Here is an 18,859-nt window from a genome sequence, read left to right as displayed (position 1 = left end):
ACGAAAGTGGCCATCCTCACTGCCTTTCAATGCACACAAACATGCCAGGGACTAGACTACACTAATAACCAGAGCGAGCCAAACACATCCGTAGTAAAGATCACCAAAGAGAGCAGTACATCTAAGTACACATTTGTTTTCACATCTCATATAATAGAAATTATGCGGAAAACTCAAACCCCCTTTTCAACCTCAAGGCACACATTTGAAAATCTTCAAAGCAGAACTATGAACAGCAGTGCAAGATCTGTCCCTTCTACTCTCCAGACAGAACTATGCAGTATGAAGACAGAAGGTCTGCTGCCAAAACACTGGCTAGGAAGAAGGTACTTCTGGGTTAATGTGGGTGTTGGCAGATCTTCAAGAGAAGCAAGCCAAGCTGCGCTTCACTTTCACAAGTTAAAGAAGTTGGAATGAAGGGGCGAGGGGGAAATCAGTGGGAACAGGAGAAACTACCTTTGAAAGAAACCAGAAGGAGTCAGCAGCTGATAAGGGGGGGTATGATTCTTGGTCAGACCAGAGACTCCCAGCTGCCTTGAGATGATATACTGCAGGATATCAGGTGCTAGAAGCTGCTTCTTTGTGCCTTTTATAACATACCAGCCCATTTAAGATCAACCCTTTGCCACATACTGCCAACACCAGCTTAAAAAAAGCAGCAATGCCATAGTGCAGTCTCCTGTGGGCAGACATACAAAAGCTTCATCTGGAAAAATCTGAGGATTTAAATGAAGCATCTATCTCACACTAGTAGAATTTAAGGAGTTGCCAGACATTAGCCAATCTGTGATAACTGTCCACACGAGGGCTCCACATCTTGAAAGAAAATTCAGTTTAAATGCCTCTCAGCATGAGCCAAGGTAAATACAGGTACACTTCAGGTAACTTCCTGCAAGCCAAGAGTATGTACAACTTTGCCTCCCCCCAGCTCAACAGCCTACTGCACCTCGGGTCTAAGCCTCAAATCCAAGCTAGGCTGCAAACTTTCTGCTAGAACTGCATCATCAGTCTCAGGAGAGCTTGTTTCTAAGGCTACATGCTCAAAAGGCAAAAACAGACCACCAGAATCCCCACCGAGACCAGGGCAATCCCTTGTCCATTATTGGCTTTTGTCGTAAAGATATGAGAGGGTATCAAGGCCTCTGGGTTTGCTTACACCATCCTAAAAACATAAGCTGCTAGGCTACAGGCTTCTGTAGTCCCCAATTATTTTACTCCTTTCTGAGCCCAGACAGCAGCTCTCCAGCTATCAGAACTTATACCTCTACAAATAGCAAGGCCATTCCCTGACAAATTCAAGAAGGTAAACAAAATATATCTTTCTGGCAAAATGTCTTCACACCAATTTGTGCAATTACCTATGTCCCTTAAGAGGGTCTTGTTCACATATTATAGCTCTGACTCCAAGCATTGAAATACAATTAAACCAGATGCATCAGACACGACTTGCTGGCTGGCTCATGTCAAACCACCACAGGTGGTGGCTAAGAGAGATTACTTTCATTCAGAGATGCTAAGAACAAATAGCACAGTGTATGCATGGAAAGTCACAGCATGGAAAACTACTTTTAGGTAAACTCCTCCATCTAGGTCCCACCCTCCAGTAATTGTCTCTGCCCACTGAGCATTAAATTTTGGCTAGCAATGTTAATATCTGCCAGTTTATCTCCTTCCAAGTCCTCCTCCAAGCTGTTTCACCAGTAACACAGGATTCACCTGTGCATAACTAGGCTTCATTGTTTTTATCCTGGCTCTTATCCTCTTTCTGCCTCTTGTTACCAGCCAGTGCTTCTACATCACCGAAGTCCAAAATCCCCAATAGGAAATCCACACTCTTTCTCAAAAAGATCACACTCTTCTTTTTGAATGAAATCAATCCAGCTGTCTGCATCTCAACTTGTGAAATGTTCTTTCCCCTCTAAAGTCTCTTTTTAGCCAATTCTGGCACTAAAACCACCCTTAACACCAGTTGTTTTGATTACATTACCCCAGTCCACAAGCCCTGCCTTCTTTACTCCTTTTTCCATTGCCTGCTGTTTCACTTCTCAAGGCCATGTCCCACAAACCTAGTTTTCCAACACCATCACATTGTTTTGCTCTATCAGCAACTTCAATTTGCGGCTCCATTCCCTGGGCTTTCCAGGCAATGTCTTAGCACACTATTTCTCTAGCTCAACCCTTCCCTGTTTTGCCAAGTCATCTCTTATTCTCCAGTTAGCACCCCCACCACAACAGAGAGACTTCCTACCTGCTTAGGACACATCTCTTCCTTGGCATCTCTTCACCAGTAGAAAACACTTCAGACCACAGTATTTTTCTTCAGTTGTTGAGGTCACTCAGCATCAGGTTTTTCCAAAGCTTACCAACAACAACTCAGCTTCTCTCCTAGAAAAGCTGTTCTTCAACAGACTACTTACAACTTCATACAGTCCTATAAAAGACTGTTGTTGCTTTTCTACTCTTACTCCCTCTTATCTCTTCCTCCTCCTTAATCACTTATTCCTTCCACCTGCAAAGACAGAGAATTACAGCCAGCTGGGTCCCCTGCCCTTCAAGAGCTAATTTACACCCTGAGGGATTCTTTCAACTTCCTTCAAATTGCCTTCTGCTGCCTCTCACCACACCCTAAAATCAATGCTCATCTCTTGTGTGCTTGTGCCTGTCTGTATCTTCTTTATTATTATTATTTTCCTTTTAGAAGTGAATTATCTAAATCACAAAAAAACTTTACTAGGCTGAATCGAGTGATCACATAGTCGATGCATTTGTAAACCTCATATTTCTGCTGCTTCTTGTTGCCTGTTCACACATTTAAGGAAGAACCAATTATCTAGTCTACCTCCTGCCTAAGGACAAGACCATCGCAATCAAGTTATCTGGCTCCTACGTAAAGCAATCCAGAGCATTCCTTGTAACTGTTTCTCCAGTGGAGTAGCTGTATCTACTTCCCTGATCATGGCTAACTGCCACTGTCAGTTCTTTGAGCCAGGAGTCAAATATTTGTCTTTAAAGCATTTCAGTACTGTAAATGGAACATTGTACAGGATTTGCAATTATCGGGGAGAAGACTTCTCTTTGTTCTGGGCTAAAACAACGTCAGTGATCAACACTTTTAGGAGGTTCCTGCCTGGGTGGAAATCACATTATCTTAGGATCTCAGCTGTCAATCTACTCAGCAGTGAAAGGGGTCAGAGCAGTGAAAAACAGCTATTTGGGTTTTCAAATGTTCCTCTTGCAATCTATTCTCCCCTTGAGTTTCTGCCTAGTTAAGAAACAGCTGACCTGCCACACTTCTGACTTTCCACAGAGCCATCCTTAGTAAAGCTGAGATTGTTTCAGGAACAAAAAGGAATATTTGATATTTAAGTTACCTTCACCCTAACTTTATAGCAGCCAATAAGGATCATTTTATAGAAAGCAAAAATTGCTGAGATTCATTTAAAAACTACCTTCCCAGCTACATTTTCTATCTGAATGTGTCCGAAGCCACCATTTCTATTCTGTGAGGGATTCAGACAGGCTGTTTGCTTTCTGTCCCAAGAAGGAAAGGTGAGACCGTGAAATTTCCCATGAAAATGAGTACCAGTAAACATTTTTCAGCTGATAATCAATAGCACCAAAGCATTTCCTTTGGATAATGTCAGAACATTAAACATTAATTAAAACATGTATTTTAAGACATTTGAGATGTGGTTCCTGCCACTCCAGGGGTGTCAGTGGTAAAACCCCCCCAAGTACTAGCTCAGAAAGGAAAACATTGTATTGCCTTTGAGACTACCCCCTTAGGCATACATAGAGAGACTCGCCTCCCTGCAGTGGCCTCATTGCCGAAAGAACTTGTTACCTTCAGCAAAATCCTTCAATGACATCCACTGTGTGACTAAGGAGACGTAGCAAAGAGGAGACAGCTGGAAACAAAATCTCTCCAGGAGGGAGAAAGAATACGGCTTGTTCACAGAGCCCATTCCCAGAAGGGAAGGTGGAAGAGGACGGAGAAGCAATGAACTTTTACACCTCCTGGGAATGAGATGAAATATTACATACTGTCCCATATACTCCACATATATTTACATAGTCAGTATAAAAGATGTGTCCATGATATGGCCTTAATACCTTGTCATAATCATGGTGCCAAATCAAAAGTCAACTGGGAATGTTTCTCACTACAGTTTTTGACACTATCAGAACGCAATTTTGGTTGATACTTTAGTGTAGCAAATGTCACTGAAAATTACATACCCCCAAGAAATTTTCTGGTTTTGACTAAACTATATATCTAATGGAAAATTCTTCTGACAACTTTCTTTCCCCAAGTACTTCTAATACTCGTGTTTAATGATTTATGTCTCAGTGGCATTTTCAATTTACTGACGTCATCTGTCCTTTGTAAACTTAACACAGAAGGTGAATATTTAAAACTGTGTGTCATCTGTCTTCTTTTGTCCTTATTGCGATACTGCATTCATTTGCCATACTTCGTTATACCATATATTTCTGTGAAGAAGTATTTGCATCTTCTATCACCTGCTTCTGCATAACATATTTCTGGATCACCTGAGTAGCTTGTTAGAAGGACAAATTTACTAATGGGTTGGAGTTTAATTCATACCGTATTATCCAAATTCAGACGTCAACCACACAATTCCATATATTTAAGCAGGAGCACCAAATTACAGACATCTTTCCTTTTCTCTGAACTCTCTCCAACAAAGATCTCCATCTGTTTAATAATACGGTATGTCCTTATTTAAACAAAATGCTGTCTATATAGAGGATTAAGTACAAGTTTCCTGAGTAACATTTCATAATGAGATGCTGATTCCTTTGTACTGTATTTTCTGCTCCTCAGAAAATTTCTCAAGGTATCTCTTTGCCCTACTTGCTCATAAAGGTTTGTTTCTCACCAAAATCCACCTTGTCAAACACCAGATTTCTCAGAAATTACTCTTTCTGCCTGGTCTTGCAATACCTCAGCGTTAGAAAGGAATAGAGATGGATTCTCCTTCTGCTTGCCACAAAGCGGTTCTTGGCTTCATCTAAGTGACTCCTGATTTACATGAGTGGAAAAGGAGTGCAGACACAGACTCAACATTCCTCCTCAACTATTTCATTCTGAGATGGTGCCAGATGCAATGGAAAGATGGAAAGGATAGAGCAAGGCAGGCGATGAAATTTTCTTCTCTTTGTGTGTGCATGTTACTTTCTCTTCCAGTCTGACAAGAGCACCGGTGATTTCTTAACTCTTTTTGGAAGGATCTTTGTAAAGTAGATTGGGGTTTGTTTTCTTATTTCCCTTTAAAGCCGTCACTCAGATACCTCGGTGATAAGCCTGCCTTAAGAACTTGAACAGCACTGAAGAAAATCGGTGCTGCTGTACTAAGCACAGACATTGACAGGAATTTTAAAAGGACATGAGCAGCCATCAAAGCATAGGTAGATAATCCAGAGCACAAACATTTCCTGGAAATACTTGCTACACTTAACATCACTTTAAAAGTTCAAAGAAACGTCAGAGTATCTTTGGTTCACTCTGCTTTAAGAGAAAGCTGATGTTCACCTGCATTGAAGCCATACCTTACCCCCACTGTTCTTTGCGGTGAAAATAAAACTTAGTGAACCTGTCAAGACAGGGCTATTTCCCTGAGGCGGGCTGAAAGGGACCAGCACCCAGACAGGACAAAAGAACAGCAGAAATCAGTTCCAACTTGGGATAAAACTAAAAGGGGAGATTGAGAAGCAAGTGGGAAGCACCAGGAACATGCATTTCCTCCCTCCAAATCCATGCACAAATCAGACAAACCATCAGTATGAATATGGTTTTTGCTCCATTGGATCTTGTGTGTATCTATATCTTGTGTGTATCTATATCTTGTGTGCATGGGAAAATCACAAAGACAAGCTTTAACATTGGAATGACTCCTGGAGAGTGACAGCACTTAAGTCCCCTAGAGCCTGTTACACTTAAGAACAAAAATTGGAAGGGATGTAAACCTACTATTTCTGGGCTTCAGACAAGTGGTGGCAAAACCAGCCCACATCTCTGTACTGTGGGGATGCTGAATTTTGTCAGATCTCAGCTGTGATCCCGTCCAACTATCGAAGTAGCCTATTGCAATCCCAGCTCCTCGCCTAATTCTGATCTACATTACAAGGAATGAAGTCGAAGCTGAGGAAAAAGGGAAACAGTATGCTTTCTACAGAAGTTTGTCAGGAAGTTTTTGACAGTGTAAGAAGGAAGAGACGCTAGGAACCTGGGTCTTAAGGAAACTTTAATGACTAAATACAGAGCCCCAACCCAGTTGTTGCAGAACTGGCCCATTCCAAGCACTCAAAAAAAAGAGATAGCTTTCATTCTCTTGAGTTCATGAGTGGGGCTTTCTTAAGATTTCTCAATGTATTGGCTTTGTGTGGCAAGGTTTTGGTAGCGGGGGGGGGTTACAGGGGTGGCTTCTGTAAGAAGCTGCTGGAAGTTCCCCCTGTGTTCGAGAGAGCCCATACCAGCCGGCTCTAAGACGGACCCACCGCCAGCCAAGGCCGAGCCCATCAGTGATAGTGGTAACACCTCTGGGATAACATTTTTAAGAAGGAAAAAAAGTTGGGATGGATAGAAATGGCAGCCAGAGAGAGGAGTGAGAACATGTAAGAGAAACAACCCTGCAGACCCCCAGGTCAGTGAAGAAGGAGGGGGAGGAGATGCTCCCGGTGCTGGAGCACAGATTCCCCTGCAGCCTGTGGGGAAGACCACGGTGAGGCAGGCTGTCCCCCTACAGCCCAGGGAGGTCCACTGTGGAGCAGATCTCCACCTGCAGCCCGGGGAGGACCCCATGCTGGAGCAGGTGGGTTCCCGAAGGAGGCTGTGACCCCATGGGAAGCCCATGCTGGAGCAGGCTCCTGGCAGGACCTGCGGATCTGTGGAGAGAGGAGCCCACGGAGCAGGTTTTCTGGCAGGACTTGTGACCCCGTGGGGGACCCACGCTGGAGCAGTGTGCTCCTGAAGGACTGCACCCCGTGGAAAGGACCCACGCTGGAGCAGTTCGTGAAGAACTGCAGCCCGTGGGAAGGACCCACGTTGGAGAAGTTTGTGGAGGACTGTCTCCCGTGGGAGGAACCCCACGCTGGAGCAGGGGAAGAGTGTGATGAGTCCTCCCCCTGAGGAGGATGAAGCAGCAGAAAATAACATGTGATGAACTGACCATAAACTCCATCCCCATCCCCCTGTGCCGCTGGCGGGGCTTGGTAGAGAATCTGGGAGTGAAGTTGTGCCCGGGAAGAAGGGAGGGGTGGAGGGAAGGTGTTCTGGGATTTGGTTTTATTTCTCATTACCTTACTCTGGTTGATTTGTAATAAATCAAGTTAATTTTCCCCAAACTGAGTCTGTTTTGCCCGTGACGGTAATTGGTGAGTGATCTCTCCTGTCCTTATCTCAACCCACAAGCTCTTTGTTATATTTTCTCTCCCCTGTCCAACTGAGGAGGGGGAGTAATAGAATGGCTTTGGTGGGCACCGGGCATCCAGTCAGGGTTAACCCACCACACTCAACTAGTAGTGATCCATTTCTTCTCGTTTACCCAGTCTTTAATGTGCATCTGGTCTTGTTTTCAAATTGGTTCTGCAAGGACATTTGGTGTCACCTGGCTTTGGAAGGAAGGCTAACAGGGCAGGAGCCTCTCAGTTGATGCTGGAAGCTGTGATGCACAATCCCCTAAACTAGGCACTGTGGTGGTACAGCCACGTGCATTCCCCATCAGCGCTGAGTCCACCCTGCATCCTTGTGCCTATACTGGTCTTGTCCATCTGGAAGGCAGGAGGAGAAGTGGCAGGGAGACCCAGCAGGACCACCATGTTCATGCCGAAGCTTAAGCTCATTCCTCTCTGTGCAGAGGGTATTCCTGCTGGCAGTCAGCGCGGGGCTGATGCCCAGGCAGCCACCCCTTGCTAACACCTGCAGCATCCCATTTAACTGCTGCCTTGGCCTGCCAGAGTAGCTGAGATGTTTGACAGCATCAATGCAAGCTGCACTGGCTCGTGGGCTGGCCTGTTCATCATGACAATTATTTGGGTTATGTTCACCTTTCATTAATAAACGCACGCATGCCTTCCCTCACCCTTCTGCATTAAGGGAAGGCATCGGCACTCGCACACCTACACACACAGGTGTGTGCAGCACTCTCCTCGTGTGTTTATTGGTTTTTGGTTTTTTTAGGAATCACACTCCAAATGTGTTGCTGTCTCAGCTGTCACTGCTTGTCACATTACAATAACGACCGCTGCTTTCAGAAGCCAGTTCAGGTTGTTTAATCATCGCTTCCCTCCAAGCTGTCCATCACAGGGTGGTCGCCAGGCAACAGCATCAACAGACAGGGCCGTGGGTGGCTGGTGAGGAGGAGGAGGAGGAGGAGGATGGAGCACGCCACGGTTTGCAGGGAGGAAGAAAAACTCACGTTCCCACAGGAGAGGGAGGCACGGGAGCTGCTGAGTCTATCTGATGGGATCCCAGCCTGCAGCATGATGAAAATAACAGGGATTTCAGTGATTGCAGAACACAGTGTTTTGGTGGAGGAAGAAAAGATGGCAGGACCCTGGACCATGGCACAGTAACGCAGAGCTGAGTTCCTTGCTCCAGCTCTCATAGATGTCCACAGTCCAGCTCCCTCTATTACAGGTGGGATGGCACAGCCCTGCCATCCTGCCCAGCTCACAGCCATGGGCACAGCCTGCAGTTAGAGACAGCTGGAATCAACCATGTTTATTCCTTTAACAACTTTAAAATGAGTTGTTTGGGAGTGGATGAGGAGTTTCTGAAGAAAAAAGAAAGACCAAATGTCAACGTATAAAATTTGAGAATAAAATAGAAGGCAAGACTGAACTTGGAGCTTTTGATCCAAGAGATAAGCTGGAGAATGTTTTGGGTTGTTTTACTTCATTTTGTTTTCCAGAAGATACACAATTAAACAGACATTTGTCATTTAAACAAACAGATGCAGATCTGCATCAAGGCATCTTTGGGTTACAATAGCCTAAATAGTTATTACTAAACTTCAGCAGCTCTTCTGCAGAGATGCTAGGTCACTGGATCCAGGCTAAGTCCAGGTCTATATAGCCCAGATCTATATTTCTCTTCTCTTTAGCCCAGGCTCTGTCCCCCTTAACGTATTGAGGGGACTGTGGAAACATGCATACAAATGAAGTGGAGGAGGTGTAGTGCAGTCCCTTCCCGTGGTGCGAATACTATCTCGGGGAATAATTATTCTCAAAACTCCTCTACCCGGTGACATTTCACCACAGACCTATATACTATATATATTTACACTTACACATAGGCAAATTCTTCAGAAAATAAGGTCCTCAAATATTCATTTGAATATTCAGTGGAATTCACTTCTCCTAGGTCTGTTTTCAAAGAATATTCAGTGAAAGGTACTGGCAGCATTCTTGGCCAAGGCAGAGAACATTAAGCTGTTTCTAAAGGTTTATACTGACCCAGTCACATATGACCTCTTTCATCTACTGAAAATATACCTTGGATTTAAAATAAAAATACTCCATGCAAAGTCTATTCCAAATTATTAAATGGGTTCCATTCCCACATTACTGAGGGATTTCCCACTGATTTCTGAATCAGGAACTTCACACAAAAAAAAAAAGTGCACCTGAGAAAATAACATATTGAGCAGGGACAATTTATGAAGAGAAAAACAAGCCTACATTTGTTATATAAAATATTTCCCTTGAATTATTTCTCAACCTTAAATGTAGTGGGGGAGGTGAGAATGAGGGAGGAAGAGAAACATTTGGGGAAAGACATGGGATGTCTCTGTTGGGTTATCTAAATAGCCTGAGATTTTCTAAAGAGCCTTTCACTTCCTTCTGACGACCTGCATGAAAATGATCTGCAAGAGCTCATGGCACTGCTGTCCTTAAATAATCACCAGCAAAGGTGATATAAAACCTAATACAAATAGGATGCGAGCACTGACACTGAGTTGGGACCCGGTGTTGTAAGGGATCAAGAGCTTCCCACGTGTGGCTGAACACTCTCCACCCAAAAAAACCCCAGCCCTTCCATGCCTTCAGAACACGTTTGCCTCGAAATGCCAACTGCAAATCATCCCTTTCCATCTCTTCATCTTTTGATTTAACATATTTGTGCAAAGCATAGAAGACTCTGCAAATGGGCTCTTAGGTTCCAAGAGGCAGCAAGAAGCGATACACAGGGCATGGGGCACATATTTCTGGTGGCAGTCTGAAAACTGTCTTGAATGAATTTCAGATACCCTCTCTAAACACCATAAGCCATATCTTTATGTACTAGATGCACTCCAGTATTTTTACCAGCCCAGACAGTCCAAGAATATCTTCCCTACCTTGCTGCTTCTGCATTAGGGAATGTAATATTATGGGGGGAAAAAAGTTTTGGGGTTTGTTTTTTTTTAATGAGGGCAATCTCTCTGGCAGTGAAGGTGGGTGGTGTTTGCTGTTACCATGTAATTTGCTGTCTTACGTACACTCGGTGGTCTCCTCGTCCTGCCCTGCGGCTCCTCAGTCGCGCTGCCCACAGCACAGCTGGGTCAATCCCTTCATCCTGCTCGAGCCACGCGCTTGACGTGGGCTTTGCCACATCTGGGCTACCTCTGAGTTTTCCCTCCAGGAAAAGAGAAATCACAAGGCCTGTGACTCCCTTCACCTTCCTGCCTCTGAAGAAGCAGTTCTGCTCCTCACCACGGCACAGGGGCAGAGCATGGGAGGCTCTGCCCCAGCATGGGCTGCTCATGGCGGGGACACCTGGCACTGACATCCCTCCGTAGCAGCTGAAATAGGTCCAACTTCTCACCTTCTTCGCCTGCACCGCCTAAATCTCCATCTCTGTCCTCAGCCTTCTCCTCCCCGCACGCCTCGTGTCAGGAGCACCTCAGCACAGCCTGCCCTGATCATGTCCCTGGCATGGCAGCACACGGGGGAGAAGTTCAGAGGCAGCTTTGAGTCCTGGTGTGCTACCACAGGAGAACATCACCCCTCTCTTTAGGGACAAGATGTGAAGTTCAATTAAGTTCTTGGAGACCCTCTAAAAGAAAGGAATTACATTTTAGGACATATCCTAAAATATCCTGTTTGTTCTCAAAGTACTTTCCTTTTATGTTCCCCAAGGAGAGAAAGTGCAGTACCAAGTAGAAGTATTATTGTGTTACCAGCACTGAGAATTAGGGATTAAGGGCTCTCATGTTAACTGTTGTTTGATTTAAGAGATAGCCAAAAAAATCGCAAGTGGCACAAAAATCATTTTACTGCATCAACTTTTATATGCATTTAAAATTCCAAAATAATTAGTCTATCACCCAATGCTGCCATTTGAATTGGAATCAAGACCCATTTTCATTTAACAGAGAAATGTCAATTAGAGCTGCGGGAGTCATTGATTTTTTGGTTTGCTGGCCAGATATTAAGAAAAAAAAAAAAAAAGAGAGAAAAGAAGTGTCTTGTGTCAGTCTGACTTTTTTTTCTCCTCCTATGAAATGAAAACCTGAATGTAGTTTTGGCTCTGGATGAACAGGATCCAGTAAACACAGCTTTTATGATAATATCAGTTGCCCAGATATAGGCAAATGTAGTTTGAGATGCTCTACCATTCCCAGGCCTGGGCGTTGGGTAGGATGCAGAACCCACAGGAGACCCTTGCCCGGTGAAGCAGCAGGTAGAGGCAATATCATCTCAAATGTCACTAGATGCCTCTGTGTGGGACACTGAACCAAGGTTTCTGTATCACTGGGTCATTTTTAAATACAGAATAAAATAATTGGAAATCCATTAAGAAAATGCTGCCTTGAAACAAAACAATGAAAAAGTGTTACTTTAAACTTTCACGATTTTGGCTTGTTTGGGGCTGTTTCTCAGGAGCCTTGGGATCAAAAGGAAATCAGTGTGAACCTATGAAATGCTCTGGCCAAGCTACAACAGCATTTTCCAGAGGAAAATGTCTTTGATGGGGCAGTTTCACTCGCCTCGCTGGAGCTCTGCACAACGTGAGGGTTGTATTCAGTCTGGCAGAGTAAGAAAGGCCCAGAGGACGCCAGATTGTCCAAGGCCAATGCTAACCTTGCGCCCCTTCACATGTAAAACCGTATCATGACTGAATGGGTCAGAATGGTCTCTAACCTCTCCAGAATGAATTGAGGACTACTGACCTCCTTGCTTCTCCCTCTGGACAGACCTCATCATGATTGCCAGGTCAGGGAAATAGAAAAGTCTTATTTGAAGTCAGGAGGAAAGGGAGAAAATCCTTTTCTATTATAAAGTACAGTATTAAGAAGATTGAAAACTATAACCCTATTGCTTTATACAGTTTATAGCCTCTCGATATTGCATGAATGCCAGTTGCAACTGTCTGAGCTCTTCCATTATTCTCCTTAATCTCCCCTCGTGATGGGATTTGCATACCCACCTGTCAGTCTGAGTGGAAGCTCCTCATCATCTCCCAAACCCTTTCACAGAGACCAGATTCACACGACAAGCCTTTCTTCTAGTCCTCATAGATTCTCTTTCACCCACTGCTTTCCCTCAGTGCACGGCTATTCTTATTAACAATTTCCCACATATCCTATTTCATATTCTGTATATGAAAAGCCTACATTTTATCCAGTCAAGAAATATATCTAGAGATAGACTGCAACACAGAAGAAAGAACTACTACGGCTGTTGATTCATTTTTGCCAAATCAAACACACACAAAAAAAACCCAAAACAAAACACCTCAAAACCTTCTCTTTAAAGAAATAAAGTCAAACTCAAAGTTACAGAATTTTTTTAGTATTTTCTCTCACTGAAGGCTTGTTTTTAAAGGAGGCTTCACATCTAGAATGGAAGTGGAGTATTTTATGATCTACACAGTAGTAAATCAAGTTCAGAAGACCAAAATTTGAAACAGGAGACTTTCAGCAATACTTTAATTTGACTTGATTTTTTTCTGGCTTGAATCCCCATTTTTGTTTCCTCACTTTTTATTTCCTTCCTAAATACATTCTCATTAGCTCTAGCAAGAGACTAGCCTGAAACAGTCTCAGCATCTGGTGCATTATACTATTAATACTATTATATATTGTTGTAATATGTAAGCGATACATACTATGTCTCACTGAAGTATTTTAATGCAGGCATCCTTCTCAGATGAATCTTTTTTGGGACCTGTTTCCTGCACCCTAGGAACCAATCTAAATGCAAAGCAACAGGCAGTGGGGTCATTCCTTACCGTGGGTCTCACTGCGTATCTGGCCCTGGGCTCCACATCCATATTCATTTCCTTAAAATTCCTCCTTTATAATAATGCAATTGCCACGGGAGGAAGGGAGCAATGGGCTATCGCAGTGTCATAGAACATAATGCCGATCACTCACGGGATGATGTTGGCAGATTCTTAATCCATCCCTGGTAGTTTTACATTGGAGCCACAGCTCTGCCAGCAAGGGAAGGACAGAGGGTACCAACTACAGCCTGTTGCATGAACACAGCATCTGAGCAAAGAAGTCTCAGAGTGCGAACATGTGAAAAGTGACATTTTGACTATGATTCCCCGTTCTGGTCTGAACAGAAGAGCACTGGCAATTTGAGATACTTTTGCCGTGCCTTTACTGTCTCACTTGTAAAAGGGAATACATTTGTTATCATCTGCATGGAATTGTGTTCATCAAAAGCAAAAATCTGATTCAAATTTGAGCTCTTGGGAACCTGACTCCTAGAAATTCACAGTTCACTTTCCACAACCTGTCTTACAAGCAGATACAGAAAGAACAGCGCTTGCTTGATTTAGCAAACCAGAGGCTGAAAGGGAATATGATCACTGCCTGTAAAATAATTCCAGGGGGTGTAAGTGCCAGGGAGGGAAAATAACTTTAATTAAAAGGCACATGCACAAATGAAAAAAAAAAAATTAATCTAAATTGCCCAATGGCAATGTTAGAACAGAAATCAGACAGAAGTTTCCAACAGCCAGAATTCTGTTTCCAACAGACTAAGGCTTGTAACAGCTACCCAGAGAGGAAGGCAATAGGAGGGTGGGTTAAAAGAAACCCAACTGTTTTTAAGATGCAGTTTGATCAGTTTATGGCTGCAGGATGCAGTACCTGCTGCAGCCCTGTGCCATTCTTGAGGTTGCTAATTTACAAAGTAGGTTTGAATGCTTCAACTGAAAATCCAACAACAGGTTATTCACAATTACTTTGTCCAGGAGGAAATACAGTGCATTGGAAATATATAGGTGCATTGTTATTCTGCCTTACCTGTGCCCAGTTTGTCCTGTCGATAACATCAAGTAAAATCTTGCAAGTAATACCTAATGTAGAGTCTCATCTTGCCTAAAAGCTCTCCCATAAGAGACCTAACTCTTCCCCTGTTGTCTAGGGTAATCACCTGACAACAGCAATGATGACCTTGCAGGCTTCATCCTGCACTGGACCCATCAGTTGTATTGATTTTCTACTGTGGATGGAATATAAAACCTTTCTGGCCATGGATGTTTTGCATCTGGTCCAGACTCCATCTCCATCAGTCTGTTGAGGATCTTCTATTGTGAAGGACCTATAAGAAGCTCAGCTTTGTCTTTCCAGCCATGTAAATCACAGCAGTTTAAACCAGCTGTTTAAAGGTACTGTGACCATGTAAAAGCCAATCCCCAGATGTACAGGAAGGTACGTGCTCGAATTCTTTGCCTGACACTTTGAGATCTAGACCAACGTCCAGCCCAGAAGAGCACTCTGTCCAGTGCAAGGCAACAGTAAACTGCCTGTGAAACCCATGCTGCCCTCCTTCACAGCACCACATTACAGCACAAGCTATAGCATCAAGGCTCTTGCTCAGAATCCCTTACCATCTGACCTCCTCCAATTTTTTTTGCTCTTTGTCCAGGGTACTTTCAAATGAACAAGTAAGGCACTAATCTCACTCCAAGCCAGTCCAGGACAGAAGCAGTCTTGGTTTCTTGTAAGCTCCAAGAAGCATCCATATCCCAAAAGCTCATAATGGATGTCTCCTAGAGATTTGCTTCCCCCTATTAAAATCAAGTCTCTATTTTAGCTCCACACACAAATCTCTGCTAGCAGTTTTCTCCTAGTCTATAGCATAGCATTAAGAGAGCTATGGGGACTCCAAATCTACAGTGTTTGGATACACCACATCAGGAAGTACATTTGATATCTCTGTGAGCTGGGAAACCTGCCAACTTCCACACCGATGATGAAATCTCTTCAGTGGTGCAAAAAGGCAGGAGATCTCACTTGTGTGTCTTGTAGCAGAGATTTGAGAAAGATTTTATCTCATAGGATCATTTACTCCAGTTTCTACAGAGGCCAGTGGAAAGATTCTCAGGATGTATCAATGCAGGTAAATTAAGCAATACCAGGACCCATTCACAGACTCAATAGTCTATACTCTTATTATATTGTCAAAATGGTTCCAGGCAGGGTGCTGGCATGGGCCAGTTAACACCTTCCTGGATCATCCCCAGACAGTCTGGGACTTAGTACAAGCCAAAGACCATTTCCAGCACCCAATTTAGCTGCAGCCGCTCTTCTCTGTTTTGCAGACTTGAAAGAGCTCAGGACTGTGGAGATGACAGCCAGCCTTGTGTGGCCTCGCTCACCTTCACTGGAGTCAGAGAAAGCCTGAGGCCCACCTGTGTTTTAATACAACACCTGATACACTCCCAGTGCCATCCTTATCGGTCGTCTGACAATCCAGGCTCCCTACACCTATGCTCTCCTCTGGGGAGCTCCTGCTGACTGCACCGGTTAAAAAGCCAAGGTGGACAGGAGTGATTAGTGCCCATGTGAAGCATGTCCCGACAGATGTGAGCTGGGCACACTCCAAATGTCTGGATACGGATATTGTCCTGGAGGGTAAGCTGCCCAGGGAGTACCTAAAGTCATTGGTGGGTCAAAATAATCCCTGATGTAAGCTAATTTATGTTGGTGGAGTTATACCTGGATGACCTGGACTATTATTTATTATTCTTATTGTACCTGTGGCTGAGCATACAACGAGTTCATCCTCGGAGCAGAATGCCATCAGTTAGATGGTGCCCACGCTCAACACGAAATCACAGCCAAGCCTGAAAGAAGCTGCAAACACTGAGAACAATCCCTTACAGAAATTAGGAGTCTTTTCAGGGGTCCCTTCTCCTCCATCAGAAGCATTGCAATTATATCCAAACCGCTACCAAAATAAGGATACGGGGAACCACACTGAGGCTGACAGAATCAGGTACATTGTAATAGAAAAACTTGGTGGTGACGGTGCTTTAATTTTCCAGCTTTTCCATCTAAAGGAATCTCAAATATTTGGGGCTTTGTTTTGGATTTTTCCTGTACTCACACAGATGCTGCAAACAATGATCATCTTCATAGTGCCCCTGTGCCTGGGTGAAAGGCAAAAGCTGTTTGACGGCAGCACTCACAGAGCACGGAAGAATGAAAGTGTGAAGAGGTGTGTTGCATCCCCCCACCACAGCAGGGAAACGCAGGCAGGAAGCTGGCAGCTACTGCTGCTGGAGTGCAGCCAGGGCACCGGGGTTACACAGCATCCCTTGCAAGCAGCACCACGGGATCCTCTGCGACCCCCATGCAGGCAGAACTACATACGTTGTACCTTAAAGGAAGCATTTCACCCCAAGCCCCTCGCACTCCCAGCTCCTTCACAGATGAGTGCCCAAAACCTCCATGCAGAGGCAGTGGGTCAGTGCCGCTTTGGGCTACCTACCAAACACACGCCATTGCTTCAGCGGAGCCCGGACAAGCCTGTCATGCACCCAAGTCCTGCTGGGGCCCAGCTTCATTTAGTGTTGCGAGGGAGATGCAATCACAGCACAAGATAGCACAGCACTGCCAGAGCCGCCAACAGCAAGGTGGGAGCATAATCTTCCCATACGCAATGCAACCCACAGTTCTTTGGGAAGGACAGTAGCAAAATATTCCCCCACAGCTCCCTGAAAACATTCGTACACCAAGACACTCGGAAAGTAAATCAGTCCCTGGCATTAACAGTCCACAGTGGACAGAAGCATACATACACGTATATGTATACCTAAACACATATATGTGTTTTATTATACATAACAATATATGTGCCCCTTGATAAATGTACATATGAAACGTAACCGCAGTGATAGAGCAGGAAAACTGATGCCTGCTGGATGACTTTTTGTATCAAATGGGTCACTTTAAACCAGTGTCAGCATCAATTCAATTTGTATGAACAGACCTGAGTTCCTACAAGGCAGCTTCTGTTCGCACAACTACGTAAGAGACAGGCTAGCTGAGTTGTAAAGAAAGGGGAAAGTCCTTCAAAACGGAGATGACAAGTATTCCTCTGTCAATTAATTGATTAAAAAGCTCCTGATGAGACCATAAAACCATGTCCCAATTAACTAGGGCTGAACCCCACAGTGAGGTGCTTATGACATCCGCTATAATTCTAAATCGGGTGGCTGTGATGTACCTCAATACAATCTATAGCAAAAGGAATTCATAATGATTAGACCATTATTTCAAAATGTTATCAGGCTCCTAGTACTAAAAGCTGAAAGGGAGGCCAAGGATTTCTGCCAAGCAGCCAGAAACCTTCTGGCATTACAGCTGCAGACACCTTAGAGGAGAAGAGCCTAAGTCCCCCTTTCTCCTGGGAAGTTGTAGGGGCAACGACCATGAAGAGCTGGCATCCCTTTCTCTCTTATTAGCATTCTGCTTGCTGTCTCTAAGAGGCGAAGTGGCAGAAGTTGGAGCATTCAGACAGACAGATCCCCTGACTTCTGCTAGTCCACGAGCAGAGTTAACGGCAGGCAGAAAGCATGCCAGGCAACTCACTCTGCCTTCCCCAGGCCTCAGCCCCCTGGCTCCAGGTTACCTCCACAGCAGGGGCTGGAGGGATACAGGGCTCAAGTTAACTTGGTAACTTTGATGCCATGACTGTTGCTCCAGCCTGGAAACCAGTCACATACTTCTCCGGCTGGTTTTGTTCTGCTTGGCTCATGTCAGAGCCGTTCTGCTGCTGTTCATAAGAAAGGTCCAGGTTACGGGGAAGAGACAAGAACTGTCCATTTTAACACCTTGGCGACACGAGGCAAAAAAGCGGCTTTATCCCCTGCACCGAGGCACCGCGGAGATGAAGTCCCGAAGCCCTCCAGCATCTCCCCACCAGCAGGGCCTGGGGATGAGCCCTTGGGCTGACTGGGCTCTCGGGGCCGGGAGGAGGAGGAGGAGGAGCAGCACCAGAGGGGCTTTCCCAGGCCTTTCTTGCAGCTGAGCCCCCCAGGCTCCCGGCGGGGGTTACCGTGGGGGAAAGGCAGGGTGCAAGGCCGGATCCCCCGCAGCCCGACCTTTCCCCTCCCGGCGGCGGGCGGTGGCAGTGGTTTATCCCTCTCTGCCTCCAGGGTGTGGGAGAAGAGAGTTGGCGGGGGGGCTGTGCTCAGCGGGCGGGCGGCCGAAAGTTTTTTTTTTTGCTCCAGAAGAATGGCCCTTTTGAAGCACTTCTGCCCCACTGCACACTGCTAAGCGAAACCAATCCCCGGCGCCCGGAGGCGCAAAAATCCCCCCTGGAAGAAGAAAAACCCAGCACCCCCACCCCCTCCGAAAAGGAAAAAAAAAAAAAAAAAAAAAAAAAGGAAAACGAGGAGGAAAGCGAGCCCGCAGCCCGCCGGCCCCCCGCGGCGGCGGTACTCACGCTGCTGTTGTGCCCGGACCAGTGCACCATGGCTTGGTTGTGCGCCGAGTCGCCGGCGAGGGCGAAGGTGGTGCTGCCCAGCCGCAGCTCCTCCAGCCCGAAGCGGGCGGCGCCGGCGTCCCCCGGCTCCCGCCCCGCGGCGCCGCCGCCGCCCGGCCCC

The 18,859-nt window shown here is 45.2% G+C and overlaps 1 protein-coding gene across 1 annotated transcript in view; it reads right to left on the bottom strand.

Annotated features, from left to right (window-relative positions):
* The window catches only part of SORCS1 (sortilin-related VPS10 domain containing receptor 1), a 310,060-nt gene that overhangs the window by 290,776 nt on the left and 425 nt on the right, over nt 1-18,859 (bottom strand). The window contains exon 2 of the mRNA XM_010564989.1: nt 18,700-18,846. Within this exon, the coding sequence (XP_010563291.1) occupies nt 18,700-18,846 (147 nt within the window). The remainder of the gene's footprint in view (nt 1-18,699; nt 18,847-18,859) is intronic.

The sequence above is a fragment of the Haliaeetus leucocephalus genome, unplaced genomic scaffold (assembly GCF_000737465.1).
Source record: "Haliaeetus leucocephalus isolate CR32 unplaced genomic scaffold, Haliaeetus_leucocephalus-4.0 Scaffold184, whole genome shotgun sequence".
NCBI classification, from domain to species: domain Eukaryota; kingdom Metazoa; phylum Chordata; class Aves; order Accipitriformes; family Accipitridae; genus Haliaeetus; species Haliaeetus leucocephalus.
Note: the sequence above shows the minus strand (reverse complement) of the source record. Positions and strands in the feature narration are given on the sequence as shown.